The following is a 20,448-nucleotide window of genomic DNA, read 5'->3' on the forward strand; positions in this document are numbered from 1 at the left end:
TTACCTTTTCTTAATGATCAGAGATTTCTGTATTTAACAATCTTGTAAGACAATGTCCTCAAGTTCATTTGAGTGTATATACCTCTAGCTGCTCTAAAATATAGGTATCTACCCCCAAAGAACCCTCATCCCCTTTTATTTGGTTTCTAACTTATAATAGGCTAGAAAAGCAAACAACCACACTTCTTAAAACTGTATAATGAATAAAAAGAGAACCTGAAAAATAATAGCAATTCACTTATTAGGGGGAAGAGAATAGAGAACTTTTTCCTTCCTTACATTTCCAATATGGTTATAATTAAAAAAAGTCAAAAGTTTAAATACACTTTGAGTGAAGTTCTAAGGGACCCTGAACAAAGCACAGTATTTTAATACAAGTGTTCTGTGTTAGCTACTTTAGCAGGTAAGAAAGCTTTCTTTTCTTTTTTCTTTTTAAGACTTCTGGGCTTCTGAAGAGCAACATAGCTATACTTGCTGGGTAAGGTAAAATAATACTATATTAAAGAAAATATTCTTATATAAAGCTAACAAAGGATCTATGCATTTCCCAAGACTATAATTACTGTTTCCAGTTGCTTTAAATCTATTTCCAACCAGACATACCAATCAAGTCTTGTATATATATTAAAAACAAAAAATTAAAAATCCCACATAAACAAATTTAAATACTTAAGCTATAAATGGGGAAAAAATTGATTCTTATTAGAAAGATCTATTTCATTCCTGAATCATCAAAGCCCCACCACTTTCAAAAATAAAGATGGTTCTATTTCCATTATGACTGCCCAGGAAATGACTTAGTCCCATGTTTCTATAAGCTTCCTATCTCTAGTGAATTTTTGTTCTTACACAACAATTATACTAATTATAGATAGCTATAAAGAAAAGACAGCAATTAAAGATCCTGTTTCCTGTAGGAAAACACGTTTTTGGAGTTCCTGTTGTGGCTCAGTGGTTATTAAGGAATCCGACTAATATCCATGAGGATGTGGGTTTGATCCCTGGCCTTGCTCAGTGGGTTAAGGATCCAGTTTTGCCATAAGCTGTGGTGTAGGTCACAGACATGGCTCAGATCTGGTGTTGCTATGGCTGTGGCATGGGCTGGCAACTATAGTTCCAATTTGACCCCCAGCCTGGGAACCTCCATATATGGCAGGTGAGGCCCTAAAAAGACAAAAGACCAAAGACAAAAAAAAAAAAAACCACCTTTGCCAGTAAACTTCTCACTTACATGGATTTTCAGAAGGATTTTATCAATCTACATTCTATCCAGGGGCAAAAATTAAGACAAAAAGTACCAAGACTTTAATCAAATTTAAATTCTTTGACTCAAAACACCAGTTTTGGGAAATCTGTAATAAAGAAACAATCCTCAGGAGTTTCCATTGTGGCTCAGCAGTAATGAAACCAACTAGTATCCATGAGGATGCAGGTTCCATCTCTGGCCTCACTCACTGGGTTAAAGGATTGGGCGTTGCCATGAGCTGTGGTGTAGGTCACCGACGAGGCTCTGATCTGGCGGCCCTGAAGCTGTGGTATAGGCCAGCAGTTATAGCTCTGATTCAACCCCTAGCCTGGGAACTTCCATGTGCAGTGAGTAGGAAAAAGGGGAAGAAAAAAAAAAAAAAAAAAAAAGGAAAGAAACGATCCTTAATACAGAAAAAAACAACTATACACATTAATACTCACAATCATCTTATTTTTAATAGTGAAAAGAAAATATTCTAGTTATAAGGAAATAAATGGTTATATAAACTATAGTATAGCCATATGATGAAATATATGGAATCATTAAAACTATTTAAAGGGAGAATAATGTAGGAAAATGCTTATGATACAATAGTAAGAAAAAAATCAGACGCTGTATGTGCATATCAGTTTTTTGGTGTTTTTTTTTTTTTTTTTTTTTTTGCTTTTTAGGGCTTCACCCATGGCATATGGAGATTCCCAGGCTAGGGGTCAAATCAGAGATCCAAGCCGCATCTGCGACCTACATCAGAACTCACAGCAAAGCCAGATCCTTAACCCACTGAGCGAGGCCAGGGACTGAACCCGAAACCTCATGGCTCCTAGTCATATTCGTTAACCACTGTGCCACGATGGGAACTCCATGTGCACATATCAGTGATCTAACTAACATTTTAAGTTGCACATCTTTAAGATGGTATTTAATAACAAATTTAAGAAAAATTTATTATTTTGTTATTAGAAAATAGAAAATATTAAGTACTAGAGAGATCAACATTCCCATGCAAATGTCCATAGACGAATGGATAAAGAAAGCATGGTTTTGGAGATCTTCTGTGGTACAGTGGATTAAAGATTTGGGGTTGTCACTGCATTGGCTTGGGTCACTCCTGTGGCATGGGTTCAACCCCTGGCCCAGGAACTTCCACATGCCATAGGCGAAACAACAACAACAAAAAGTTGTTTATACATACAATGAAATACTATGCAGCTTTTAAAAAGAAGAAAATTCTGCAATATGTGACAACACGGATGAACCTTGAGGACATTATGTTAAGTAAAATAAACCTGTCACAGAAATACAGATAATACAATTCCACTTATATGAGGTATCTAAAATGTCAAGTTCATAGAATCAAAGCTTAATGGAGGCTTCTAAGAGGGAAGAGGGAAATGAGTTACTAATCAACAGGCATAAAGTTTCAGTCAAGCTCTAGAGATGTGCTGCACAACTACAGCCAATAACAATGTGCTGAACACTTACACATTTCTTAGGAGGGTAGATTTCGAATTAAGTGTTCTTACCACAATAAAACAAAATTTTTTAAAAAGATAATTAAATCTTAAAAGATTAAGCATTCTTTTTTTTTTTTTTTTTTTTGTCTTTTCTAGGGCCACACCCAAGGCATATGGAGGTTCCCAGGCTAGGGGTTTAATCGGAGCTGTAGCCACTGGCCTACACCAGAGCCACAGCAATGTGGGATCTGAGCAGCATCTGTGACCTACACCACAACTCATGGCAACGCCGGATCCTTAACCCACTAAGCAAGGCCAGGGATCGAACCTGCAACCTCATGGTTCCTAGTCAGATTCCTTAACCACTGAGCCATGATGGGAACTCCAAGACTAAATATTCTTAATAGAATAAATATTCCTTAAAAAGATCAGATGAAATAAGTTTTAACTACTTTACTAGATAATGCATACCAAATATGAACTAATATAAGATGGGATTCTGCAGATTTTCCCCAACAAATCTGTAAAAATCTGGTAGTCCTACAAAACACTCCAGTTACTAATCACTGCCACTAACCTGGACTTCTGCAAATGTCCTAGATTCAGAGTATCTTAAACACAAGTCAAACACAGAATGTCTTAACCCTATTTCTAAGGTCAAGCTTCACTCTTAACAAATAGGTGGGACCATTTACAAGGCAAGGAAGACAAGAAGCCACTATGGGATTAAGATGCCTTAATTCAATAAAGTTTCCTCAATCATAATTAATTATATTTCTCGCTTCATTACATCCTGATTAGAAGCTATCAACCTTCAAATGGTGATAGAAGGGGTACCCAATGTAATGCATAAAAGCCCACTCAACCGTCTCACGAGGGGAGATCTGCTTTCCCCTAATGACACCCCCGTTCAGCAGGAAGCAGTCAGAGCGGTCATCGCTCCTTCTTTCCCCACCCCATCCCCACCCCCACAGTTAGTCTCCAACTCTAGAAGGGGAAATTGAGGCAGAACACTAACTCAGGCAGTCAATGTAGGAGCAGGGGCTTGGATGCATTCTTTGATATGGCTATTGATTAACATTTGTGGCTTAAGGGCTCCAGAGAGTAACATCCCCACAGGCCTTGTTTTCTATAGGGAGTGTACCTATGCCCAGATGGTCATTAATCCCTAATCCCCTGTAACTCAGTAGAAGAAAAGGGCAAAGAAACCATAAAAAATTAAATGGGACATTTCTACCCCTAACACCTCTGTTGGACAAGGACTGATAAATGTAATCAAGCAAGGCCAATAGGAGAAAACCACATCTTTTTGGACCCCCCACATCTTTAAAGGATACCCAGTTGGTACCCCCCACATCGTTAAAGGATAAAAACCCCCATAGGACAATGGGGGCGGGGCTTTTCTCCCCCCTCCCAGCAGCCCTGGGAGCTATTTGCTTTCCTGCAATAAAGATTTTGCTTGCTTGCAAAAAAAAAAAAAAAAAAAAAAACCCCAATTCATTTGTTCAGCACCCAAGAGGTTTTGCCCTAGGGCAGGCATCACAGAAAAATGTAAGATGGGAGCAGAAAAGCCTTTGTTTTGTCACAAGGAAGAACTACTACTAAGTATACTCAAGATATTCAAGCAGATTGGTTTTAGAAATAAACAAAGAGGTTAAGGATCTGGAGTTTTTTTCTTTCTTTCTTTCTTTCTTTTTTTTTTTTTTTTTTGCTTTTTAGGGCCACACCTGCAGCAAAGGGAGGTTCCCAGGCTAGGAGTCCAATCGGAGCTACAGCCGCCAGCCTATACCACAGCCACAGCAATGCGGAATCCAAGCCACATCTGTGACCTACACCACAGCTCATGGCAATGCTGGATCCTTAACCCACTGAGTGAGGCAGGGATTGAACCCACAACCTCATGGTTCCTAGTAGGACTCATTTCCACTGCACCGTGATGGAATTCTCAAGATCTGGAATTTGATTCTCTTAAAACTCTCCATGGAGTTCCCATTGTGGCTCACCAGGTTAAGAATCGACTAATATCCATAAGGATGAGGGTTCTATCCCTGGCCTAACTTAGTGGGTTAAGGATACAGCGTTGCTGTGGGGCTGTGGTGTAGGTTGCGGACGAGGCTTGGAACTGGCATTGCTGTGGTTGTGGCATAGGCCAGCAGCTACAGCTCCAGTTTGAACCCTAACCTGGGAACTTTCATATGCCGCTGGTGCAGCCCTGAAAAACAAAGAATCCAACTAGTATCCATGAGGATGTGGGTTCAATCCCTCGCCTCGCTCAGTGGGTTAAGGATCCGGTGTTTCAGAGAGCTGCGGTGAAAGTGACAGATGGAGCTTGGATCTGGCGTTGCTGTAGGCCAGCAGCTGCAGTTCCAATTGGACCCCTAGCCTGGAAACTTCCACATGCCTAGGGTACAGCCCTAAAAACAAACAAAACAAAACAAAATTCTCCATCCATCTAGTACCTCTTAAATAGTCTGAAAATTACATGGGTAATCATAATTTGAAGCTGACTAGTTCATATATAGCACAATTACAAATATGTGGTGCAATATGTAATAGAGAAAGTTACATGGAGCGAAAAACTCAGAGTAACTGTGATAGGATGAAGGGATTTCTTTTTCCTTTCTTTTCTGTATTTTCTTAATTTTTCTTAGTGACTGTGAGAATGTTTCCTTTTTTTTTAATTAGGAAGTTAAATATCCTTTCATGACTCTCCTCTCTTCCCTGGTTACTTTCCTCTACCTAAATCTTAAAATGCCTGTGCTCCCTAGGGTCCCATCTCATAACCTTTTCCTTTTCTTCTGTTTGACTTCCAAATGATTTTAATTCACTCCCAGGTATTCAGGTATATCAACTATAAGCTGATGATTCCCAAAGCTAAATCATGGACAAGTCATCTTTTTTTAAGCTCCAAGATAAATGCCTAAGACACTCTTCAACAAACTAATCTCACCTTCTATCCAACACATGCCTCCATTCTGCTCCTCCTCCTGTGTTTCTCACCTTGTCCAATAGCAATGCTTTCCCTGCAACAGCAAGCCAGAAATCTTGCCAATGGTACAGATTCTTCCTTTTTCCTTCCTCCTCCTATCAAGCAGCCATCAAATTCAGGGACTTAATCTTCTAAAATCTCTCTTCTCTCCCCTTCCAACTGTCTCCTTACCCAGGCCTACATCCTTCCAATCCATCCTCTGCATCAGCTCCAGAGAATTCTTTCAGGGTGTAATCTGATAATATCGCTCCTTTCTATAAAATGACACCCATGGACTTTCCCTGTGGCCTACAGCATAACTATACAACAGCTATGGTGCAACCCCTGGCCATGGAACTTCCATGTGCCACAGGTGAGGCCAAACACTTAAAAAAAAAAAAGACCCCCAGTGGTAGTCAGATAAAACTCAAAACTACTTAAATTCTCTTGTGGTGCAGCAGATTAAGGATCCAGCTGCTGTCACTACAGGGGATTGGGTTGCTGCTGTGGTGTGGATTCCATCCCTGGCCAGGGAACTTCCACATGTCCCGAGCATAGCCCCCCCGCCCCCAAATCAAAACTCCTTAGCCCGGCATAAAAGTTCTCTCAGTTATCTTTACTGCCCAAGGACCTGCTTGCCTCTGGCTTCTCACAACAGCAGTCCCCCTCCGATCCTTCATGCTGCAATCACACAGAAACAGTGCTTTAAGGCTCCCACTCTCTCTGACCTCCCAGCTTTACACGTGTCTCCTGTCACCCCCAAATTCTGTCGAGCTCAGGCATCACAAACGCGGCACAGCTGTCACTTTCCCTGGCCCTCCACCTTTACACATGCCTTCCACCCTCACCCAATTCCACCGACTTTATCAAGATTCAGTGCAGACATCCCAATTTCCCGCATGCCTTGTTTCCCTAAATAATCTCGAATAACCCTGTATATACACTTCTATCAATTCACACTGTATTATAACTGTCATTCTCACAAGACTGAGTTCCTCGAGGTCGGGATTGTCTTCTGTATCTTAAATGCCTGGCATAGCACCTGACAAGCTAAAAATCAAGCATATATATCATCTCCGTTATTAAACCCCAAGAAAAGAGGTCACAGCCACCCAGAAATAGTCTAAAGGTGGCGCAGGCTGGGGCAGGTAGAGAACCATGGGAGGCGAAAGTCCACCGGAACAGTCATGCTCTGCTCAAACCCAAGCGGAATGACAGTTTCACGAAGGCAGCGCCTGAAACCTGAACCGAAGGACAGAAGGCAGTGATAGCAATATTTCCTGGTGTTGCCATTCAAAGGTCCCGTCCAAGCCTCCGCCCCAGAGGAGGGCTGGGGCTGCGGGGAGCTCGCCCTTGCCTCCCGCGCAGGCCCAGCTCCCCAGCCCGCGCCCGGATCTCAGCCCTGGAGTCTCACTTCTCTACATCCGCTGACTTCATGATGTGGGTCTTGGATGCCGTCAGCTTCCAGGGCCCGAAGGAGAAGTCCTGGTGGCTGCTCTGGAAGCCGTGGATCATCATGGCTGCGATGGAGCCCGCGTGGGCTACGCAGAACAGGTTGGAGCAGCGGTGGCAGCGGCAGCGACAGCGGTAGCGGACACCGCTCCCTCCGCCTTGCTCCGGCCCAGCCCCCTCGGCTTCCCAGCCGTTACCATGCCCGGCCCCGCCCCCTGCCGGCCGACCCGGACGCAGGCCCAACTTTCCACCTTCTTCTCCGCCCCTCGGGTTTTGCTTCCGGGAGCAGTTGCCAAGGTTGCGTGACCTACGTATTACGTCAAGACGCACCGGGAAAAAGGCGGTGAGAAAATGCTGAGGGGAGAGGCCTCGACTCAGGAGGTGTGGTCGGGGTGCACCGCTCCCTGAGCTGCTGCAATGACGTCGTCTCAGGGCATGTTTAATGGAAGCTCCACGGTGGAAAAGGTGAGTTGAACGTGATCCTAGCCAACTTTGCAAAGCAGCGAGTTACCTCGCGTGTTGGTGAATTAGGGTAGAGAGGAAATGCCCTACATTTTCCCATTGAGGCCAAAATTTTAAAATCACTTAAGAGTCCAGGAGCTTAGGTCAACATCAAGAGCTACGTGACCCAGAATTGGACATCTAGCTGCTATCGATTAAGACTCCTATCAAAAATTTCCTCATTCAGGAATTCCTGTCGTGGCGCAGCGGAAACTAATCCGACTAGGACCCATGAGGTTGCGGGTTCGATCCCTGGCCTCGCTCAGTCAGTATGTTAAGGGATCTGGCATTGCGGTGACTGTGGCATAGGCCGGCAGCTATAGCTCCTATTTGACCCTTGGCCTGGGACTCTCCTTATGCCGTGGGTGTGGCCCTAAAAAAAGAATTCATCGTTCAGACATTTCAGGACTTTCCTGGTCTAGCTATCACCTAAGCATCTGGTATAGTGGAAACAGCACTTTAGACCCGTACTAAATCATCTTTTACAATGATGTTTTATGCATCCTTGGCAAACCACTTAACTAATGATTTTGGCTTCAGCTGCCTAAAATAGTATGCTTTCCTGGCCTGGGAACTCCCACATGCCAGCGGGGCCAAAATAAATTAGAAAAAAAAAAAAATCCCTTGCTCTTAGGGTGTCTATCAAATCTTTTTTTTTTTTTTGGCTTTTTAGGTCTGTGCCCAAGGAATGTGGAGGTTCCCAGGCTAGGGGTCAAATCCAACCTACACCTACCAGCCTGCACCACAGCCGTAGCAATGCTGGATCTGAGCATCATCTGCTACCTACACCATAGCTCACGGCAATGCCTGATCCTTAACCCACTGGAGCAAGGCCAGAGATCAAACCTGAATCCTCAAGGATACTAGTTGGATTCGTTTCCGCTTTGCCACAATGGGAACTTCTCCCAAATCTTTCTTTCTGGCCCCATTTTCAACTCCCTCTCAGCCCTACTCACCAGCACTCAGCCCAACCTTTGGGCCCTTACTCTTGCTGTTCTATCTGCTTGAAACTGTCATACTCAGACCTGTCCCATTTCAGAGTCAACCTGGCACCTTTTAGAACTATAGATTCTCCAGCCCCCATCCCTTTCCCTAACCTGGGATGATCTGCCTTGGAATGATACATCTCCTCCAAAAGGCTTTTTCTGAACTCTGGAGCTGGATTTAATCACTCCTTCTTCTTAGCCAACATGTTGATTTAATTTAACTTCACTCATTCCAGTTACCACTGTTTATTCATTCATCCAAATGAATGTCAAAATTTGAGCATCTGCTGTTGGCCAGGCATTTGTTTTATCATTAGGAAACAGCACTCACACCCTTTCTTGTAACAGAGATTGACAATGGAATCCCAAAACATGATTTCAGCGATAAAGGCAGGACTCCCTGTGCTTAAAAATATATGTTATCCATCTGCCCGGTTTCATCTAAAATTTCAATTGCTTCTAGATAGAGCAACAGGCTACTTATTTGGCTAATCGGTCATTTACATCTTAGTGTAAATGGTTTCATTGTATCATTTTCTATCAGCTGGGCTTGATAGAGAAGTTTTAGGCCACTCTGTTCAGAATGAGTCAGTGCTTTCCCACCTACCCTTCCAAAACATTTGCCCCCTTCCAAAATTTCTCTAGACAAGATATGATGAAGAATTCCTATTAGAAAGGTATTTTTATTTAAATTTTAAATTTAACAATTAAAGCAGTATCTCTATGGCCTCCCATTCAACAGTTTATTAGAGGACTTTTAAGACTAAAATTCTTTGAAGATACAAGAAAATGAATCTTTAAAAGTATAATTTCAAGCATTCACACATTAGAAGAGAGATATTTAGGCATCAGTGGCATATTTCCAATGCCCAGTCAAGAACCACCATGCAACAACATATCTGCTTTATAAAGCAGATTCATTGTAGGGAGAGGGATATGCATTTCAGTCAAATTGACAGAGGATTTTAGAGCCACCAAATCAAACCATCTACTCTACAAGTTTGTCAAGATTCAGTTCTGAGAACAACCAACTGGTTTTTACAGAAATATATTCATTCTGCAACTGCTTTAATTTTTGGCAGCTATTACGGTGCCAAAAACCATTAGGTATAAAGACACAGCACTGAACCAAAAAAGGCAAGATCTTTTTCATCTTGAAGCTTACACCATAATAGAGAAGGTAATAAGCAAACACAAAATTTATAATTTCAGACATGGATAAATTCTGTGTAGAACATTAAGCAAATTAAGTGTAAAGATTGTGTGTGTGTTTGGGGGTGAGGAGCAGACTGTGTAAACGGAGTGACGAGAAGAGCCTGATTTGTGAAGGTAACACTCAAGCAGAGACCTGTTGATGAGGAGAAAGATCCATGAGAAAATCTGGAGGAAGAACATTCCAGGCATCAGGTATTCAGGCCCCACGGAGGCAGTGGGCTTGTCACATTTTAGGAAGACCAAGAAGGCCAGAGGCGCTGGAATGGAAGCAGCTGGGAAGAGTTCAGGAAAGCAGGTAGAGGCAGGTAGAGGAAAGCAGGTATAGATATAAGACCTACCATATCTCTTCTTGGCAACCTTATCAAATGAATGTATAGCTCTTAAAAAAAAAAAGAAGTCTTTGTTAAGCAGAAGCTTACTATCTCTAACCTGTGCCATTTATGAAGCTCCAATGATTAGAGCTTAGATTGAGGTAAAACCTATTTCCTTGTTATTTATATTATTTGAAGTTGGTTTTGCCCTCTGGAGTATCATGAGGCATACTCCCTCTTCCTCATGACTGTTCTTTTTATTTTTTATTTTTTGCTTTTTAGGGCTGCATTTGCAGCCTATGGAAGTTCCCAGGCTGGGGTCAAACTGGAGCTGCAGCTGCCGGCCACAACCCAACAACACGGGATCCCAGCCGCATCTATGACCTACACCACAGCTCACGGCAACACTGTATCCTTAACCCACTGAGCAAGGGCAGGGATTGAACCCATATCCTCATGGGTACTAGTTGGATTCATTACCGCTGAGCCACAGTGGGAATGCCTGTTCCCATTGTTGTTTAAAACAACTTTCATGCCTTCCCTTTTGTCTTTCTCATTCATCCATTTAATTACATATCTACCTATCCATCTATTTATCTTTCTGCTTATTTATTCAATGAATATTTATATTTATTAGGTCTGAAACATAGTGCTTGGAGAAAGAAATAACAATGAAAAATATAAATAAGCTATGACATTCCTCAGCCTCAAGCAACTTTGTTCATCTGTGCCACTGGGAAAGGATCTATAGATACACAGGACATTCTCTATAGTTTCAAGATTAGTTGTGCTCGACTATAAGAAACAAAGTAAATACAATACCATATGACATCTGGGCAATAAAATGGTGTGTGTACTGGCCATGGTACAGAAGGAAAGAGTAATTAATTCTCTCTGTGTAGGCCAGAAATGATTTATAAAGGATCCAATGCCAGAGCAAGATTTTAAAGAGAATATAAATGGTTTTACCAGGAGGGGACAAGTCCACTTCATGGACAAGGAACAGCAGGTGCATAGGCATGGGACCATGGAACAGCATGGAATGTATTAGGAGCAAAAAATATTTCAGGACACCTGGAACGTAAACTTTTACTGGGAGGGTACAGGAGATGAGGTAGGCATGGGCCAAATCATGAAAGAACTCTGTGCTCTACTAAAGAACTTAGGATTTCTTCCAGTGGATGAGTAGGGGCCACTGCCTAGATGAGCCATCTTGGTGGCCTACACTTGTATCTTCAAAACGAGATACAGACAGGAGTTCCCATCATGGCACAGCAGAAACAAATCCAACTAGGAACAATGAAGTTGCAGGTTTGATCCCTGGCCTTGTTCAGCGGGTTAAGGATCCAGTGTTGCTTCGGCTGTGGTAGGACAGCAGCTGCAGCTCCAATTTGACCCCTAGCCTGGGAACCTCCATACGCTGCAAGTATGGCCCTAAAAAGCAAAAACAAAAAAACAGCAAAAAAAGATACAGGCAAAAAGACCAAAAAAAAAAAAAAAGGAGTTCCCATCGTGGTGCAGTGGTTAACAAATCCGACTAGGAACCATGAGTTTGCGGGTTCGATCCCTGGCCTTGCTCAGTGGGTTAAGGATCCGGCGTTGCTGTGAGCTATGGTGTAGGTCACAGACACGCCTTGGATCCCGCATTGCTATGGCTCTGGCATAGGCCTGCAGCTACAGCTCCAATTAGACCCCTAGCTTGGGAACCTCCATGTGCCATGGGAGCGGCCCAAGAAATGGCAAAAAGACCAAAAAAAAAAAAAAAAAAAAAAGAAGATGCAAACACTAGATCCACTGGAGTGGAGGAAGAAAATATTTATAATTATCTCACCGTTTGGGGGCTCTATTTCTGTATGTGTTTCATACTGTACATAACAAATCATTTATTCACGTCAATTTTATTCATAAACAAATATTAGGATGAATGCTCTATTTTTTTACAGGTATTAATGGCAGGTGATCCAGAAGCTTTGTGGACCATTGGCCTAATTGAAGGCAGTAGCAGAAGAGTTGAGAGAGGACAGATGTGGGAGAGGACCAGGTGACTGACTGAATGAAAGGGGAGAAATATCCAGTCTGTGGCCTGGAGATTACAAAGCCGTAATCAGAAATACTGGTCAACTGATCTGTGTATTTTGTGATGACAAAGTACAGCAGCCACCAAGAGAAAACACATGGCCATATTGAAAAGAGAGAGGAAAAGTAGATTTTCTGAAGAGCCAGTGAAAAGGAAGTTTCAGGTCTGTTTGAACTCCCTTTGTTCCCCCACATGTAAAATTTCATACAATGCACATTGGCAGGGAATGCTAATACCTGTTTGATTTGGGGGCACTTCTGAGTGAACGATCATGGTTATTAAAGATAATCAATAGTGTTCAAGTGTGTATACCACATCAATTGTAATTTGATTAAAGTATCTCTTCTTAGAACGATTTCTTATTGCACTGTAGAATAGCATGCAGAAAGATTGACCTGCTGATAATTTGGCCAAATTGCCCATCCACAAGGATACCCAGCTTCCATTCCTTCTGGGGGGTTCAGGATCTGTGAACCAATTCAAGTCTGAAAATTAGGGGAGGGCTATGGCTCCCATGGTGACACAATCCAAGCTGTTTTAAAAGCTATATTCAGTGTTGTGTTGGTAATAATGATCAAGTAGAACCAAAATGATCTGTCCATCTATTTCTGACCTAGGGACCCGTCATCAATTGCCCCTCCCCAAGATCTGTGTAGGTCGGTTCATTCTGATGAGTACTTTGTCCTTGCTGCCTCTTATTGTTACCATATTCACATTGCCTCTGACCAATTATGTGCTCCTTTTTTGGCTTTTGCCATCTTGGACATCCCTGCATCCCTATAGAAATCAAGGAGTCTGTTCCAATGGAACATCTCCCACCTCCATCCCTGAACTACAGAGGTCAGCCATCAAAGCACTTTGCAAGGATGATGGTCTCCTTTTCATCAGTGTTATTTCTTGATAAAGAACATGTCCTTTTGTCCTCCTAGCAGGCATAATTAGAAGGTGGATGAGCAGGTTACATGTGGGAAATTCACTCCAACATTCTTATCACCCTATGTCTTTGCTGTACTTCTACATTAAACCAACAAAAATCTGTATCTCTAGTTCTGTCATCAGCGGTCATGGTTGAATTCAGGTTTCACAAGTTCCAGCTGTTCACGCCAGCACTACATTCCTCCCTCACTGGATCACCATCCTCAGATTTTATTCCCACACTTGGTTCCTGGGATTTTGCCAATATAAATTAGCAAAATATTGCAGTCTTCTTGCTGTTTATGATTTCTGGATTTGACTTTGCAACTTGTCCTCTGGGTGTGCCGAGAGTATATGTAGTTAAGGCTCTAAGGGCAATGGGAAGTGGTAGGTGTGAGGCACAGAAAGAACTGGAACCCTTTTGCAAATTATCTGCCTCACATGAGGCAATCTTAGAGTTTCCAAGCAAAGTAGGACCATGTCATCAGAGAGAGAAAGAGGGGCTAGGGATTGTAAGATGGGGATGTTTGTGTTTTTCCAAGTCTTACTACCGCAACTCAAAATTTCCCACTCCTGGTCTAATAAATGTCCTAAAGTCTCATAGGCAACCTGTATACCAGCAAACTGAACCTATGTTAAAAGTTAGCCACCTGCAGGATTGTCACTGATGCTCATCTTCTGCTGTTTCAGCCTAGCAGCTTTAAGAAGCCAGAGATACTTATAACAGGCCACTCTAGAAACTCCCTAGTTTTCTGGCTTACAGTGCACTAAGCCAAGGATTAAAGTTATATATTCTGTTCCTCTTTAATCATTCCCCTGAAATTTTTAGCATGCGTAGTTAACAAAATCTATTCATCCGTATTACTGTATTCCTCTTAAATAACATAAGGACCTTGGAATGCTTTAATTCTGACTACCCTTCTCATTTTATATGTTGTTCACTTCCTGTGTCAAAAAAATCCTCTCTTGGGCTCCCTGTTTAACTAATTGTCTAAACTGAAATTCTGAAAAATTTCCTAAGGGAACTGTGTTTATATCAAAACTAAATAGAAGAGGTGGCAGTTGGAACCAACTGTTCCATTCTAAAGGAGGCCAAGGAGAAGAAAGGAAAGGTGAGTAGGAGCAGCAGAAGTATGAGATGGCAGGAGGGGCCCTGAGAACAGAGAGCAGAGAGGTCTTTGATATCAGAAACAGAACCCAGTGTACACCCATTTGAATTATGAGAAATCGACATGGGAATGAACTCTCCTACTTAGGCTTCTGAGGCATTTCTTTGAATTTATGAGGATTTATGTGTCTTTTCACCTGCATGCAGGGCTGCTGGGCACCGGGCAACAGGAGTCACCATATGGCCATCCTAACAGTGGTCGCTAGCTCCACTGTAGTTTGTTCTCCCAAAGCACTCTACAAACTTATAGTGGAAATCATCTCGGGAATCAGTAGCAATGTTCGTATTGATTTTGTTGTTGTTTTCAATGTGATTTTTTGGGCATTAAAAGTTTTAATTACATAAAGATTGTAGTGATTTTCTGTGTGTATATAATCATGTACACATTGTGAGCATAGATGTAAGTGGATGGCATACAACAGCGGCAAAAGAGCTGATGGAACATAGATAAATCGTCCTATTTTGGAACAATTTATAAAGGGAAACAGTGGCACAATATCATTGTTATAGGTGTTACTGCTAACTGTGTTCATTTTATAGAGATTGGTATTGTTTTAGTATAAGTAGGCATTCATTTGGGGACTCCAGAAAATATAGGGGCAGCAAATATAGACTTTTCTAAAAGTCTTTTTTAGAGAAGACTTTTCGAAAAAAAATCTTTATTTATTTGTCTTTTTATCTTTTTAGGGCCGCACCTGTGGCATGTGGAGGTTCCCAGGCTAGGGGTCTAATCGGAGCTGTAGCCACCAGCCTATGCCACAGCCATGGCAACACTAGATCCAAACTGCATCTGCAGCCTACACCACAGCCCATGGCAATGCCAGATCCTCAAGCCACTGAGAGAGGCCAGGGATTGAATCCGCAATCTCATGGTTCCTAGTTGGATTCGTTTCCACTGCGCCACCATGGGAATTCCTAAAAAAGTCTTTGTTATAGATGACTTACAGTGTTCTATCAACTTCTGCTGTATGGCAAAGTAACCCAGTTATACATATATATACAGTCTTTTTTTCACATTATTCTCCATCATGTTATATCACAAGTGATTTGATAGAGTTCCCAGTGCTACACAGCAGGATCTCATTGCTAATCCATTCCAAAGGCAATAGTTTGTATCTATTAACCCCAAGCTCCCCAACCACCCCTCTCCCTCCCCCTTAGCAACCACAAGTCTATTCTCCCAAGTCCATGATTTTCTTTTCTGTGGAAATTTTCATTTGTGCCTTATATTAGATTCCAGATATAAGTGATATCATATGGTATTTGTCTTTTAGTATGAGAGTTTCTAGTTCCATCCATGTTGCTGCAAATGGCATTATTTTGTCCTTTTTTAAGGCTGAGTAGTATACCATTGTATATATGTATGACATCTTCTTAATCCATTCATCTGTCGATGGACGTTTAGATTGTTTCCATGTCTTCCATGGCTATTGTGAACAGTGTTGCAGTGAACATAGGGGTGCCTGTATCTTTTTCAATGAAAGTTTTGTCTGGATATGTGCCCAGGAATGGGATTGCTGAATCATATAGTAGTGGTTTTTTTTGTTTTCGTTCTTGTTTTTTTTTTTTTTTTGGTTTTTTTAGGGCCGCACCTGCAGCATATGGAAGTTCCCAGGCTAGGGGTCTAATCAGAGCTGTAGCTGTCAGCCTACACCAGAGCCACAGCAACACCAGATCCTTAACCCACTGAGCGAGGCCAGGGATTGGACCCAAAACCTCATGGTTCCTATTCAGATTTGTTTTCATTGTGCCACGATGCAAACTCCCATATGGTAGTTTTATATTTAGTATTCTAAGGTACCTCTAAGGTACAGTTTTCTATGGTGATACCATAAAAAAACTTTAATGCAAGGTCTTTTTCAAAGATGGTGAGGAAAAAAAATTTTTTTTAAAAAAGGAGTTCCCATTGTGGTGTGGTGGAAACAAATCCAACTTGTGTTGAGGAGGATGTGGGTTCGATCCTTGGCCTCACTCAGTGAGTCTGGGATCCGGCATTGCTGTAAGATATGGTATAGGTTGCAGATGCAGCTTGTATCTCCACATTGCTGTGACTGTGGCATAAGCTTGCAGCTGTACCTCCAATTGGACCCCTAGTCTGGAAACTTCCATATGCTGCAGGTGCAGCCCTAGAAAGCAAAAATAAATAAATAAATAAATAAAATAAAGATTGTGACAAAATTACAGAAGTGCTGGTTGACCAGTTCTATCCCTTCAGTCACTCAGGCCAGTATCCTGGTGAGTCTTGGTTAGGCTGCAGTGCTGGTCTGTTGACTCTACCTGCTTAATATCTCTGGAGTCTGACCCCTCCCTCCATCCCATCACAACGTTGCTTCAGGCCATCATTATTTCCCTCCTGGATTACTACTGCAGCTCCTAACTTCTCTCTCCATTCTTGCCTTCCTCCTGTCTCTCTTCCACCTTGCAACCAGAGTGAATTTCTAAAATGCAGCTGTGATCATGTTGGGGTTTTTGTTGTTGCTGTTCTTTGTTTTTGCTTATAACCTTTTAGTGCTCTTAAAGTAAATACATGGTCCAAAGAATTGATGTTCTGACCTTCACTTACCTCTCCAGACTCAGAAGACAATCCTTAGCTCTAGAATCCCACCATATTGTGCTAGCTCAGTTTCTTCAATGTGATGTTATGATCTGTTCTTTTTACCCTTCCCACCCCTTCCCTTCTCTCCTACCCCCCCCCCATTCCCATCCTCTCTCTCTCTTTCTCACCTTTGATCCTTTGTACAGTCTCCTTCCTGGGCTGAGAATGCCCCTCATCCCACTGTCTCGCTCATTTATTCATTCCTTTAGAATCAAGCCCTGATGTTCTGTCTTTGAAAAAGACTTCCCTCACTATTCCCTCCCCACGTCCCCAGTCAGAATGAGATGCCTCTCTAGTGCTCTCATACCCTCTATTTAGTATCATCAAAGCTCTTACCTCATTGTATGGTAACTGCTTGTTTATCTGTTTCTCTCAATGCAGTATAAGCCTGTGGTTTTCAAATGTTAGTGTGCAACAGAATTACTTGGAGGGTTTATTATAACAGACTGGGAGACCTCATTCTCAGAGTTTCTGAATCACTGGGCCCAGGGAATAGGGTCTGATAATTTGCATTTCTTTTACTTTTTTCTTTTTTGCATGCACCCGAGGCATGCAGAAGTTCCCTGGCCAAGGACTGAACCCAAGCTGAAGCTGCAGCCTGTGCCACTGCTTTGGCAAGGCCAAATCCTAAACCCACTGTGCCATGAGGGAACTTCTTAATTTGTATTTCTAATAAGTTCCTAGGTGGTAATGATGTTGCAGGTCTAGGAACACACATCAAGAACCACTGCTAGGGAGTTCCTGTTGTAGCTGAATGGGTTATGAACCCAACTAGTATCCATGAGGATATCAGTTCAATCCCTGGCCTTGCTCAGTGATTTAAGGATCTGGCTTGCAATGAACTGTGGTATAGATCACAGACTCAGCTAGGACCCTGCATTGCTGTGGCTTTGGCATAGGATAGCAGCTGCAGCACCAAGTCAGCCCCTAGCCTTGGAACTTCCATATGCTGCAGGTGTATCCCTAAAAAGTTAAAAAAGAAAAAAAAAAAAGAACCACTGCTAGGAGTTCCCACTGTGGCACAGTGGGTTAAGGATCCAGCATTGCTGAAGCTGTGGCCTTCGTTGCAGCTGCAGCCAAGATTAGATCTCTGGCTGGGGAACTTCCCTGCCATGCCATGGGTGTGGCTGAAAGAAAGAAAAGAAGGAAGGAAGGAAGAGAAAGAAAGAAGGAAGGAAAGAAAGAAAGGAAGGAAGGAAGGAAGGAAGGAAGAAAGAAAGAAGAAAGAAAGAAAGAAAGAAAGAAAGAAAGAAAGAAAGAAAGAAAGAAAGAAAGAAAGAAAGAAAGAAAGAAAGAAAGAAAGAAAGAAAGAAAGAAAGAGAAAGAAAGAAAGAGAGAGCGAACCACTGCTATAAGCCCTTATGTGGGAGAGGCCATGACTGCGCAATTTCTAGTGCAGTGTCTGGCACAGGATAAGCCTTGAATGGATGCTTGTTGAATAAATAAACCAAGGAAGCTAATGTGAACTATTAGTAGCATATTTTTAAGCAAACGTTGTCTCTGGCCTCATCACATCTTTTTCTCTATTTTTACTATTACATCAACACCCTATGAGCAGTGAGTTCATTACAACTTTCCCTGGCTTCTTGATACAGTTCTGATCATTGCAGAAACTCATTCAAGTCTGCTGGGCTCTGCTCTGCAAATCTTTCTTCTTAACCTCACCAGTTAAAACTCACTTTTCCTGCGCCCCGTAATCTCAGTATTCATTAAGTAACTAGCAAAACCACCTCATAAACGAATTTAAACAAGGGTACTAGTGATTTTCATGTCCCTCCAGTTTAATTATGAACATATATATATATATATATATATATATATATATTTTTTTTTTTTTTTTTTTTTTTTTTTTTGCTATTTCTTTGGGCTGCTCCCGCGGCATATGGAGGTTCCCAGGCTAGGGGTCGAATCGGAGCTGTAGCCACCAGCCTACACCAGAGCCACAGCAACGCGGGATCCGAGCAGCATCTGCAACCTACACCACAACTCACGGCAACGCCGGATCGTTAACCCACTGAGCAAGGGCAGGGACCGAACCCACAACCTCATGGTTCCTAGTCAGATTCGTTAACCACTGCGCCACGACGGGAACTCCAACTTATATATTTTTAGATATAATTTACAGTGCTCTAAAAATAGCAGATGCATGCAACCTTCAATTTTGAGATAAATGCCTTTTCAAATCACTTTAAAAAAACTAATAAATAATTTGATTCCCTTTTATTTATTTATTTATTGAATATACAATGCTGTGTTAGTTTCTGGTATACAGCAAAATTCTGTATATATACTCTTTTTCATACTCTTTTCCATTATGGTTTATTATAAGATACCAAATATAGTTCCCTGTGCTATACAATAGGACTTTGTTGTTTATCTATATTACATATAGTAATTTGCTAATTCTGACCTCCTAATTTATCCCTCCTCCCTCTCTTCCCCTTTGGTAACCATAACTTTCTTTTCCATGTCTATGAGTCCGTTTCTGTTTTGTAAGTTCATGTGTATCATTTTATTTTATTTTATCTTATTTTATTTTATTTCTATTTTATTTTGCTTTTTAGGGCCACACCCGCAGCATATGAAAGTTCCCAGGCTAGGGGTGGAATCAGAGCTATAGCTGCCAACCAACCTATGCCACAGCCACAGCAACATGGGATCTGAGCCATGTCTGCAACCTACACCACAGTTCACAGCAACACCAGATCCCCAACCCACTGAGCAAGGCCAGGGGTCAAACCCACATCCTCATGGATACTAGTCAGATTTGCTTCTGCTTCGCCACAAAGTGAATTCCCATGTATCATATTTTAGATTCACATATAAGTGATGTCATATGGTATTTGTCTTCTCTGACTTATTTTACTTAGTATGATAATCTCTAGGTCCATCCATGTTGCTATGAATTTATATTTTAACAAATCTCTTCAATGTTTTTTTGCATGGGTCAAGAATTTTTTTTTAAATTTAGGCCTGTGACTGCATTTATTCATTCATTAATAAGCATCTGTTGAGAGCCAACAACAACGCAGGTGCTGTGCTAGGTCCTGAGGAAGCAAAGATAACTAGAAGTACTTGCCCTTAGGAACTTACTTCTACACATAGAAGACAGACACATAAACAGTTCTCTAATGCCAGTAGACACACATATGACATGCCATGGGTATACAGAGAAAGGAGCTACTGACCTGGGGAAATGGGTGTAGGATTCTCATGTTAAAGACCAAAAAAGGCCATGATTCCCTGACAAAGAAGACAAGAAGAAGGAACAGTGTGGGTGTCCTAGGTGAACTACAGGTAGTTTGGGAGGCTAGACCATATCAACATGCTAGCCTTTTTTAAAAAATTGAAGTATAGTTGATGTACAATATTGCAGTAGTTTCTGGTATATAGCACAGTGATTCAGTTATATATATACATATATATATTCTTTTCATAGGAATGATTTATCACAGGATATATAGTATATATCCCTGTGCTATACAGTAGGATCTTATTGTTTATTTTATATATAGTAGTTTCTATTTGTTGGTCCCAAACTCCCAATTTATCCCTC

The 20,448-nt window shown here is 41.7% G+C and overlaps 1 protein-coding gene and 1 long non-coding RNA gene across 15 annotated transcripts in view; one reads left to right on the top strand and one right to left on the bottom strand.

Annotated features, from left to right (window-relative positions):
• TIPRL (TOR signaling pathway regulator) overlaps positions 1–7,303 on the bottom strand; it is a 35,393-nt gene extending 28,090 nt beyond the window's left edge. For 7 of the 12 annotated variants that reach the window (XR_014843921.1, XR_014843923.1, XR_014843922.1 and 4 more), the window contains exon 1: positions 7,086–7,303. Coding sequence is in view for 4 of the 12 variants with exons in the window: in XM_021089448.2 (XP_020945107.1) it covers positions 7,086–7,189 (104 nt within the window). In the remaining 8 variants the exon portion in view is untranslated. Of the gene's footprint in view, positions 1–5,653; positions 5,727–6,654 lie in introns of all 12 variants that reach the window. The other 5 variants (XM_085022507.1, XM_085022503.1, XM_085022506.1 and 2 more) reach the window with 5 other exon arrangements.
• A 153-nt stretch (positions 7,304–7,456) lies between these two features.
• The window catches only part of LOC100525571 (uncharacterized), a 46,042-nt gene continuing 33,050 nt past the window's right edge, over positions 7,457–20,448 (top strand). The window contains exons 1-3 of one of the 3 annotated variants that reach the window (XR_001308290.3): positions 7,457–7,588; positions 12,080–12,376; positions 14,444–14,642. This is a non-coding gene — a long non-coding RNA (uncharacterized LOC100525571). Of the gene's footprint in view, positions 7,589–12,079; positions 12,377–14,443; positions 14,643–20,448 lie in introns of those variants that run through there. The other 2 variants (XR_014843928.1, XR_014843927.1) reach the window with 2 other exon arrangements.

The sequence above is a fragment of the Sus scrofa genome, chromosome 4 (genome assembly GCF_054392235.1).
Source record: "Sus scrofa isolate SSC_HxYL_T2T_F1_AM1 chromosome 4, Sscrofa_HxYL_maternal_Yorkshire_Landrace_v2.0, whole genome shotgun sequence".
Taxonomy (NCBI): Eukaryota; Metazoa; Chordata; class Mammalia; order Artiodactyla; family Suidae; genus Sus; species Sus scrofa.